At 37.7% G+C, this 12,078-nt stretch overlaps 1 protein-coding gene across 1 annotated transcript in view; it reads left to right on the forward strand.

Moving 5' to 3' along the window:
- LOC103770941 (calcium-dependent secretion activator 2-like) overlaps positions 1-12,078 on the forward strand; it is a gene marked incomplete at both ends in the record, with an annotated part of 62,503 nt that overhangs the window by 27,025 nt on the left and 23,400 nt on the right. The window contains 3 exons of the mRNA XM_008938218.1: positions 296-376; positions 3,876-4,112; positions 6,974-7,095. Coding sequence (XP_008936466.1) covers positions 296-376; positions 3,876-4,112; positions 6,974-7,095 — 440 coding nt within the window. The remainder of the gene's footprint in view (positions 1-295; positions 377-3,875; positions 4,113-6,973; positions 7,096-12,078) is intronic.

Here is a 12,078-nt window from a genome sequence, read left to right on the forward strand (position 1 = left end):
CATGTTTTCAGCTGCTATTTTTATAACGAAATAATACCTCTGTTTAGCCTCAGTATTAAAAACTGAAGGGAATGCTGGTTACCCTTCAGAGACCTGGACTGCCATGGGTGACTGGTGGCCATTACATTTCTCTCGTCTTGGTAAGACTCAAAGCCCTATATTTGCTCAGTCTTTCACTGATTTTAAGATGAAAAAGATGCAGTTAATTTGTTTTGGTTTTAATCACATTACTTGCTATAAAGTTAAAATACAGTGTGTGTTTTTCAGTTAATTTTATTTTTGTTTTCTGTCCAAGTTGGATAATGGAGATGAGCAAGCAGCCCAGATCAGACGTGAACTAGATGGACGACTGCAATTGGCAGAACAAATGGCAAGGGTAAGTGGTTGCTTTCGTGTACCAAAACCATATCTTATTACAGGTTTAGTGGGGCAATACATAGTGAATGTTTCCAGTTTCTGATTCTAAAATTAAGCAGAAGATTATTTGAAAACAGTCTCACAGATGGATTTCTTTCTGCTCTAGAGTTTCTGTGTTGACAGGGGAAGAGAGGAAGCGAAATGTGGCTTTGGGAAGTGATATCGTGTGTGACCCTACATTTCTTTCATCAGCAAGTCCAGTAGTGAAGCTAAGGGTGTATTTTTTGCACATTTGAGATTATGTATTTTGGAACTAAAATAAATCATCTTTTATATGCACGAGTGCATTGTGCTGTGCTTAGGGTATGACGATCATGTTTATGTCTTACCACAGGTTATGAGAGATATACATTTTAAGTAAATCTAAGAAGGTATACATTGATAGATTAAGTCTAAATTAATAATGGTTATGTTAGTATTGCAAGTAACAAAATATGAGAGGGTCTTGTAGGTCAACTCACTGATGATTGGGTGGGTAAATTATTTTTTTTTTGTAAATTTTAGAAAGCCAAGCTTATTTTTTTCTCTTATAGCTTGTCTTTTATTTCAGTGGACAGGATTATATCCCTTTATATTAAATATCACAGATGAAGTTGATATTGTCATCAGCCATGTCTTATGAAATTTTGGGGAAAGACACTTTTGCTACAGAAAGACAATCTCAGGTCTCTTCAATCTTCTGTGAAGCCTGAGTTTATCATCAAATGTGTCCAATAATCTTGTTTCTTCTGTTGTCTTCTTGACTTTAGCTCCATAAGTTACAAAATATTGGAAGCATATACGTTGTACTCTGTGTGTGCATGAAATAATATATTAATATGATATTAATTGTAAAGCAGTTAAGATTTGTTTGTTTCTTTAAAAGGAAAAAATTATCATTTTAGTCTATGAAGTTCATAACTAACTTGAAGGTGTAATCTTAAAAAACACAATAGTGTCTATAAAAGCTTCCATTTCATTTTAAGCATTACTCAAACTGCAAATTCTGTTCATTTTATCTCCTAATATGCAAACACTGCACAGCTGTAGATTTTTTAAAGAAAAATTTATTTATCCATTTTTACCCAAACCATTACTTGAAAATTCTTATGGTTACCACAGTGTCAGCTGCACAGTTTTGCACCGAATAAAGAACTTCATGTCCTACGTGATACATGCAAGCCACAAATCAAAGTTTTCATACGTCTCTTTTAAACTACTTAAAATACAGGTTTTTCTTCTTTTTTGTGGACTTTGAGAACTAGTCCAAATCTTAGCAGCTGTGGGAATTAAGGTCATTTAAGCCTAAGTAGTCAAATGCTGCAAAATATGAACTTTATTCTCAGAGCTCAAAACCAAAATAAAAGGCTTTTTGATACTGTATTATGAATTCTGTCACCTTTGTTGGTAAAGAGTTTTCAGGGATCACCTGCAGGTTTTTCTTCTTTTTGGTGGACTTTGAGAACTAGTCCAAATCCTAGCAGCTGTGGGAATTATTAAGGTCATTTAAGCCTAAGTAGTCAAATGCTGCAAAATATGAACTTTATTCTCAGAGCTCAAAACCAAAATAAAAGGCTTTTTGATACTGTATTATGAATTCTGTCACCTTTGTTGGTAAAGAGTTTTCAGGGATCACCTGATGTAAGAAAGTCTTTAAACTGCAGTCTCAAAAGATCAGCACAGCTAAAGCGAAGTCTCTGCTCATAGCTTTTTTTGTTGTGGTTGAGGGCTCATTCATGGTTCCTATTATACGTTACTTGTCCATTTTACAAGTTGTTAATTATGTATGAGTTTATGTTAGCAGAAAAAAAGATAATTTAGCATATGGAAAGGAGGCAAGAACCTTAGAAATATATTCATCTATAGATGACTAAAATAATTGGGGTATTTTTGCATCTATTTACCTATCTGTTTCATCATATGACTAAATTTAAAGTAGCTGAAATCAAACTATATATGGTCTAATGGCATTTTCTACCTATTTTAACTGGGGCTGTGCTTTTCTGAGATAGACTTTTATGTGTTCTCTTGAAAAGACTACCCAGTGTCTTTTGTCATTGAGAAATGCATCCTGCAAATCCATTTTAGCAGTCTCGGAATCCAGAGCTAAATGCTAGTGTGTACACCGGCCTGATGAGCGTCTCATATCCATCCCCAGGTCTCTGTTTCAGGGTGTATTCCAGCATGTTGCCATCAGAGTTCCCAAAATTCCAGTACTGTTCTGGGGCCTGTGTTCTTCTTGAGACCATCCAGGCTTTTCAGATCAATTACTGTGAATATGCACTAAAAAAACGGTGGAAACCCCCCACTCTTCCTGTTATGTCTCTAAATTATTTTAAATGTTATGTGCTATAGCAATTTGTTGCAAAGTCATCATCTTAAAAAAAAAAAAAGTGAGAGGAGGTGGGAAGGGTGAAATTTATAGACGTCAGAGTCTAGATGGAGGATGCTTACCCTTGTTATGTGAAAGAAAGAAGTGGATACAAACAAACATTCAGGTTTTACAGAAATCAAGGCCTCTTTCTGGTACTACTATCTTAAATCATGAAAGATTATAATCATAAAAAATAAACAACAAAAGGCATTGTGAAAGGTTTCCTCAATTTTTGCATTTGGCTGGAAAAAGCATCTTAACAAGAGGAAAGATCTTTTAACAACATAACAGTCTGTCTTCTCTGTCAGCATATTATTATTGGAATGATCCAACAGGATAAGGTGCAGTTTGAGAAACACTCTACAGTGGGTCATTTTGGCTAGAGCACCCTGAACCTTGCCCTATGTTTTTAGCTTCTAACTATAAATAAGTTTCTTTTTTCTTTTTCAATCTGTAATATACTGTGTCTGTAGTGGTATAATGAGCAGATCACTGGACTGGCAGCAGGTGTTTGGGGACACAGTCAACTTGTTTGATCTTCATTAGCAGCTATAAAGATTTTAACGTAGAACATTTTATAATACTCCTTATAACATCTAAATATAAGAATTGTCTGGTTTAGGAGGAAGATGCCTACCTTTGCAAACAGTATGTGGGGAGCACTGTTTATCACTTATATTTAAAACATATTCTACAATAATTTACATTTTTGTTCAATCTTGAGTGACATATGTCCCCTGTGTTCAATATCAGGGGAGAAACAGCATAAAATTGGCTCTGTACATATTCGCATATGCATTGTAGATGTTTGTATGTTACCTCTTTGCTGTAGACACAATATTTAAACACTATTAACTAAATCCTATTGAGGAAAAAAGTGATTTTTATGTTCTCTCTAGACCTTCTGTTTAAAGTAATCAGATATGAAATCATTCAGACTGGGTTTATGGTTAAATGATTCGAGGGCAAGTGTTTCTTTCTTTTACAAATGCCCCTTTTTTTTTATTAAGTATCTCTGAGAAGAGAGCAAATCAGTAAATTAACATGACATATAATATGAATTACTTTTTTTTTCCTCTCTAACTTTTAAAATATATCTTCCAAGGAAAGAAAATTCCCCAAATTTGTAACAAGAGAAATGGAGAACATGTACATAGAAGAGTTGCGGTCTTCGGTGAATTTGCTGATGGCAAATTTGGAAAGTCTTCCAGTGTCTAAAGGTGGGCCAGAATTTAAACTGCAGAAGTTAAAGCGATCACAGAATTCTGCATTCTTGGACATAGGAGATGAAAATGAGGTTCAGCTGTCGAAGTCTGATGTAGTCCTCTCCTTCACATTAGAGGTAATCACATATTTCACAGAAAACTTGTTGACAGTTTAAATTACTAAAATATCTATGTCTTGATAACTTTTTTCTTATTACTTCTTCCTTTGTAATTTTAAAATTCTATCTTGAAGAAGTAAATTATTCTTTGTGTCTTTGGTAATTATGAGTTAGAGTACAGCTATGTGATGCATTTTCCTCTTGCATTGGCAATTGCATTTGGTAGTTGAATCTCCCACACAATGTAACTTTACATCAATTCCAGTACATTAAATACCTAAATACGCTTTTGAGAGTGATTATGAAACACTGTTGTTATCAGGAGCTCACTCCTAGAATTTTACAAACAAGTTATGTTTTCTCACTGAAAGCATTTGAGAATAAACAACAACAACAAAATTTACTGGTGGCCATAGCAGGTTTTTAAAAATTTCTGCATTTTCCTCAAGAAACTAGTTCATATTTACTAAGATTATGGAGGAAGTCTGGTTTATAGAAAAAAAAGCATCTGCTTTTTTCAGTAACGTTGAAAATTAATACCAATCTTTCTTTCCAATGTCATTAATTTACACAGAGAATTTAAAAAATGTTCAAAAACAGAGAAATTACTTACCTCTGTATGCAATTTTAATATTACTAGCTAAGAATGTAAAAGCCTAACATCAACTTTGAAAGAGTAGTAAGATCCATCATTCTATATGCCGAAAGTATCAAGCATGTACAACTGTTAACCACATAAGTTGAGTGTATGTGCACATCACTCTCAGGAAGCTAAATCTCAGAGTGTATAAGGGCAGAAGGAAATAGCTGAACTGATATTAATTTATAAGGAAACCTGACAGTTCTACTCCTTTTCTATGCAAATGGGCAAATAAGAAAAGCTGATTGTTTTTCCTTTGAGACAGAATACTTTATTTTTTGTAAATGTGAGGCCATATGTGCATAGCTTCACACTTCTTGAATAACATTACATACATTTATGATGTTCTGATGGGAATGGACCTTGCTGGCTAAGAGAAGAGACATCCCTGCCCTTAACTGCAAGCAACAGTGACTGTTTTTACAAGTGTAGAGGCTCAAATAGCCTGTTTGCAGAAATTTGTAAAATAATTAAAGAAAATATCAAAGTAACAGGAGATGACTTAATCAATTATGTTCCTCAGCTGTTGGACAGTTTCAGAAAGAGACAAGCAATATTTAGGAAGCAGTTTATCAGCTAATGAGCTAGTAAATAAGCTAGTGACAGTTTCCTTCCTAATGAAATGCAACTTTTTTCCATTACTGGGGTCCAGAATTGCTACCAAGGACAAATGTACTGTGCAATTAAATTGGAAACTCAAGGAAAAGAAGTGTCAACATAAAAATGACTAAACGTGTAGTCTGCATTCAACAAGGACATAAATTTGGCATGTGGAAAGACCATATAGGTAGTATTAACTAGAAGGATCTCTAGTGCAGTCTCCCAGTGATCATTGATCACTCTGATAACTGCTTAAATTTCTGGACCACAAAAGATGGAAAAGAGAGATGATTATGACACTCTCCCTGAATTGATATTTACAAAGCATAATAGGCAATGTTGATAATTTACGAGTAATGTAAAAAAATTCAAAATTATCAGTGACCATCATCTCACTGTGATATTACCAAACCAGCAATTTTTCAAGTCATCTTACTATTACTAAGGTTCTGGAAGGTTCAAAGTACAAAGGATGTTACAGCCAGGGGTGAAGTCTGGCTTAACATACTTGAATTGAAGAAAATTGACAAGTATGCACACAGTTTAATTGCAAAATATTTTAGTAGCTGCTTGCTGACCTAAGAAACCAATTGCCTCTAAAGAGACCAAGAGGAGTCGTTACTTTTTTCACCCTTGAATATTGGTTTTCATCTGTAGTTCAGTTGAGGACAGCTTCTCTGCTGATTAAATGGACTATGTTTTTCCCATGTTCTTCTTATAGGCTTAAATGGGGCTGGAAGAGAAAGCAGCTTTTCCAAAGCAAGCAGGGAAACCAGACTTTCTTCTTAAATCTTCTCTGAAACATCTGAAGTGTAAAAATTCCGATAATTTCCCACTGTGACAAACTGTAAGGTTTATGGAAGGCAGAGAGCATTTGAAGCAGGGCTGCGTTTGGCTCTTCTGAGCTATGACTGACTAGTTCAGAGAAGCTGAAGAACTCTGGGGTCTGCCAAGTGCAGAATTTCCCTGTGAGGAAATTACTTGAGGCACAGCTGGTGGAGGTGGCTTTTTTCCCCTTTATCTACCCCCCACCGCCCCCAGCCCCAATGCATGCTGAATTTGACTGCAAGTACTGAACTGGAAGAAGGAAAAGAGGCTGATGGCAGGGGGGGAAAAAAATCCAGCAACTGATAGCGATGCTCTGACCTGCCTCACGCTCAGCACGCCACTAAATCACTTCTGAGAGTCAAGAGTTGCAACCTCCAGTGTCACAGCACCACGATTAACCTTTCAAGATGTGATCAGTGTGCTTGCTAGTCTTGTTTAGTCTGGCTTAGTAACCTGTTTGTTCTATAAGTACTTATTTAGATAACTGCTTGAAACATACTTTTCCCCAACTATTATGGTTCAGAAGTATATATAGACATTATTCTCAAATTCGACTACCAACATTTTGATTGTGAGTGAAGTTTTGGTCATTGTCCAAGTAGAAACAGAGGAAAAATTTCAATTCCTACTATATGGTGTAGAAAGTGGAAAAAGAAAGCAAAATTAAAACTTTCCTCTGTGAATATTTCAGTGAGTGGAGTTTGGGGAAATTTTTATTTCTTTTTTGTTAACCTGCATGAAGCTTCGTACTGCAATAGCTCTGCTATCTAGTGTTTTCTGAAGGATAAACTATTTCCTTTCTTTTCCTCAGATTGTTATAATGGAGGTACAGGGTTTAAAGTCGGTTGCTCCCAATCGAATTGTCTACTGCACCATGGAAGTGGAAGGGGGTGAAAAGCTGCAGACTGACCAAGCAGAAGCTTCCAGGCCACAGTAAGCCACTCTGCTGTTGCTGCGTCCAGCATCTTTCCTTCATATCACAGGAGAACCTAACTATCTTCACAGTTACTACAATTAAGTTAGCGCTAGGTTATAGGAAGTTTTTTTTTCCTGGCAAGTTATCTTAAACTCTTTCTGAAAATTGAAAATACAAACAGTAGTTCTTTATAGTGAAGTAAGAAAAAAGTGTGCATGGTGTACACATGAACGCCATTGAATGTACGTGTGAGAAACACAGCTAGAGACTGCATCCTCTGAAAACACAATCCTCTCAATAGATGTTAGCCTGAGGTGATTTTATGTATTCTAGGTTAATGTGCAGGTGGCCTTGTGGAGTGTAACTTGTATGATTGGTGGAAAATCAATACTCAGTAATCAATCTCAACAAAGCTTACTCACCTGCTGAGCCTGTTTCTTTTTAAATTATAGGGTCCACTTTGTTCAATTAATTTTTGAGGGAAGCAGTCAACAGAATGACTTGGAGAAGAATAACAACATGGTCTCTGTAGTCGAACAAGTTAGAGTGGAAGAGAGGATGAAAATTAAGTGTGGTTTTTAGTTGATTTGTTGACCTACACACTGACTTCAGACACTTTTCTCTCTGCTAAAATGTCATTTGGAATCTCTTGTGGCTAACTTTCCAGACAGCATGTTGGGGTTTTACTGGCACCACAGTGTGCCTTGTGAAAGACAATTTTTCAGTTGCAGTTGTTACAGTACCTGAGAAAACATCTTCAACGGAGCTAGGATAGTAGGTTCTATTCCAATCATACCTCAGATGTGGACTTCTGTTAGGCAGAATTATAAGCACAGTTGCCTCTTCTGGGGTTGGAAAGAGGAGGAGATTAATTTGATGGTCTTTCTCCTAGGTGCAGCAAACTTCTTTGGGAAGTAAGTCAGCAGCCTACTCCAGTAATGTGTTAAAACACCTTTGCAGAGCTCTTATGTGGGAAAAGATGTAAACTTGACATGTCAGAGTCTCTGTCTGTGTTCCTTCTCCAAAGCATAGGAATGCTCAGTTGTATCCTATGCATGTAGTACGTGAGGAACTTCTAAAAGCAACAGTAGTGCAAAAGACACACAGATACACACATTGAAGCGAGGTCACGAGTGGATATGCAACACCCCCTGCTCATTTGTGGGCCCGTTTGGGTGATCTCTTGTGGCTTAGGGTCCCATGAGAGTCACAAGGCTTTCTCATGGAGGGCACATCTCCAAGCTGTACTTTGTCTTCAAACTCAAGAGTTGCTCTCATACTGCTCCCTGCAACAAATACCTCTAACCTTTGCCTACTGCCACAGTTAAAGTTCCTGTTTCTTCTGACAATGTGTCTCTCATTTCATCACCCTTGAACGTGTTAGCTTCTGTTTTAAATATTCAATTAACCTCTGATGTCATTGGTATGGGTCTTCAAATCTCCCTAAATCACCCAGAATACACAAATTCTTGTATCTTGGGCACAGAAATTCTCCTTTCAGAAATCAATTTGTAGATGTTAAAGGTTTTGTTTCTCACTAACCATTTCCAAATGTGGTAAACAAGACATGGTAGTGACAATTCATGGTCAGTTTATGGTTTACTTGCTACATAGTTAGGGGTGCAGGTTAATGTAATGGATGTAAAACTAATCAGAAGGTATGCACTGTGTATAGATAAATCTGGTGAAAGTAACAGATGGGGTGATTTTCCTGCTGGTCAAAGTAGAAACTTCGTGGTAAAGAAGTTCAAGAATAGATGGAGTCAATATGAGACAAAAGTGGAGTGTTTGTAGGGGAAGGGGCCTGCTGTTAGCTTGTAAACTGTTTTAGCAGATTTCAGGCTTAATAGCCATGAGTTGATTGAATATGGGAGAAAGACTCCTTATGGGCTATTCCATATAAGTGATGTTGTATGAACCAAACTCATGGATTTGTATGGAAAAAACAAATATGCATCTTTACAAAGTGGATGTTTGAGAGATCCCCTGAACTGTACACTGGAAGGATAGGAATGGGAGTTACTGGTGCTGTTTACCTGCTGTCCTACAAAACAGTGTAACCTGAAGTGGCACATCTGGCAGAGCTCTAAAATCTATCTAGCTCTTTGCTCTTCTGAGTTGTCTGTTTTCCATTTCTGGCAAGAGTAATTATGAGACATTGGCAGGCAGTGTGATTGTAAACATGTAGAGACATATAGTTTCTGAGCATATATAGAGATGTAGTTTGAGGCAACAGAGGAGGTTATCAAATTAGACAAGCATGAAATTATCAAATTATGGGCAAGCAGTAAAGAAGATGGAGGGAGATGGATGCCTATGGAATGGGAGATCTTTTATTTCACAGTTTCATTTTTCTGTTAGAGCCAAATCAGGTTTCCTTGACAGGAGCAATATTGCTTTTTTTTTTTGGTTTGTTCTTTGGGGTTTTTTTTTGTATTGTTGGCAGAGGGAACTAAGAGGGCTTGGAAGAATTTAATCAGAAAATTGCGTTGGTGGAAGACAGACTAAGAAATACTGTCACAGGGAAAGTACTGTCACAGTGAAAGAGGGGGTCCTCAAGTTTTAGAAGATTTAAGTATTCTGGTTTTTTCCTCTCCTGTCGCAGCCTGTGTCCAGTCCTTCTAAGATCTTTCTCATTTCTCAGGACCAACACATCTCTTGCCCCACGCAGCCATCTGCCTCCTCTTGCTTCCCTCTTCTTCCAGCACTCATCGCTGTGCCCTGATAGTGACCTGCTGGGCTGTTGGAAGGGTCAGTCACTGAGTGAAGGACTGGATGTTCTCTGGCAAAGAGGAGGTATGGGAAGAAGTGGAAGCAGAAGTGACTTTCTGCTCCTGTTGATGCTAGTAATGGTACTACTGCTGGGAAGAGAGATGCCTCATTTCCCCCTCGGTCCTCTGGCAGCAGTGGGCAGTCACGTCAGGGGCCGGTGACCAGCTGGGCAAGTGCAAACAGACCACTGCTTTTCTGATACAGAAGACACAAACTGTTGGCTGCCCCAGGCTATGCCTACTTTGCCTGCTGCTGGAGCTAGCTTCTGGCTTCTCACTGGAATAATTTTCAGTACTGTCATTCTGATTTGAAGGAAAAATAATCAGTGAGGCTGGAGGAGAAAATACAAAACTCATTGCAGACAAAAAGAAGAATTGAGAACGGTAGTTCAGCTCAACTCCTCAAATCACTGGCAGTAACATATTTGCACTGACAAATCCCAGATAAATGTGAACGTAACTTCAGATTTTATGTAGGACGTGCAGCTAGAAAAGGGTAGCAAAGCTCTCATACTAAGCATAGAATCAGACAGTGATGAAAAGGGAATGATTACCACCAGCCTGCTGTGGAGACTGCTGGCAAGAGCTCCAAATCGTGTGCTTGTCACACACCTTTTCTGTAGTTGGTTTATCATTTTGAACTGGTAGCTACATTGGTGAGAAGCAGCAGCATAAAGAATTATTTGTGCCTGTTTCTTCATCTGTGAAACGCCAGTGTATGCAATGCAATGCTGCTACTCAGTCAGAAGTTTCAAAAGCTTTGACAGTGAAAAGGAGAAAAAGAGAATCTCAGACGAATGCTTGAAAATGGAGTGCAAGCCAATGTGACCTTAAAGTGGGGATTAATGGAAGCATGAGTCAAGTGGAGCCTTAATTCAGGATTTATCCACTATTTCAGAATGCTGAATATTTTCTCAATTATTTTTATGAATATGTATTTAAATATTCCTCTGCATCCCGGAACACTACCATAAAAGTAATAAAAAAACTTAGAAACAATGTTCTTTCTTAAAGGGGAAAGATCTAATTAGAGTCCCAGGGAGGAGACCACAGTTTTTATTCAGTAAGAAATCTTTTTCTGGTTTTAAAATGTTTTTAAACCCTGACTATTTTACCTGTTTTTCAATAACAATTTTGTGAGCTAATATTGAAGTACTTGATTATCTTCTTTAATAAGCTAAATAAAGCACTGATTGTATGTTACTGAGTAGTTAATGGTCATTCTAAAATGCAAAGGCTATGCAACAATATAGTTTGAGCTTAAGTCTTGGACAATTTTACAAACAGGTCATTTATACAGCTTTACATGAAAACCCTATAAAATTTTTATTACTGCCTGTGAAATGTTTCTCAACTCTTTCCATCTGTTTCCTGCTTTTTAGTCATACTGAAAATCCCCCCAACATAGCCTGTGACCTTTTCTGCCAGAGATCAGTAAGCAGAGCCTTCATAGGACCCCTTCAGTTGTATGAAGCTTTTGTAACTTCATTGCTGTGATCCCACAGGGGGTCATCTTGCAAAATCCAGTGCTAATTTCATTTTTCAAATGTTACTGATGTGGCTTAGTTTTCAGTCTTGTGGATTCTAGTGTCCACATGTTTTCTTATAATTTATTGTTATTCAGTCTGAACATTAAATAATGTGGTTTCTTTAAAGCGTTGTGCCTAAAGATAAAAATAAGGGAATATACTGTCTTTTATCACTACAAGTGACATTCTGTTGTCACGTATTCATGCAGTAGTGTCATGGCTTAGGCTCAGGGCTGACCCCCAGACCTGTAACAGATGCTCTCTGTTAACTCCTCATCCTCCCAAAGAGGAAGAGAAAGGGAATAAGGGAGAAGGACTTAGAGATTAGAAAAGTGAAACAGCTTTAATGAAAATAGTAGTAATAATATGGAATATGTACAAATATAAACAAAACCAGTACTGAACCCAACTCCCCCCTAATGGCAATACGTCACCAGCACCCCTGGCTGAAATGTCAAAGACTGGGCACAGGAGCTGCATTCTGGAACTCGGTTCAGGAACACACAGGTCAGGATCAAAGGCAAGATGGATGAAGTCCTCCTCAGATGCTGGCCATTGCAGAACAGAGCTTGACCCTCCTTATCAGAGAACCACAGAATGTTAGGGGTTGGAAGGGACCTCCAGAGATCATCGAGTCCAACCCCCCCTGCCAGAGCAGGACCATCTAGTCTAGGGCAGGTCACACAGGAACGCATCCAGA

Source organism: Merops nubicus, unplaced genomic scaffold (genome assembly GCF_000691845.1).
Source record: "Merops nubicus isolate BGI_N331 unplaced genomic scaffold, ASM69184v1 scaffold4124, whole genome shotgun sequence".
In the NCBI taxonomy this organism is placed as follows: domain Eukaryota; kingdom Metazoa; phylum Chordata; class Aves; order Coraciiformes; family Meropidae; genus Merops; species Merops nubicus.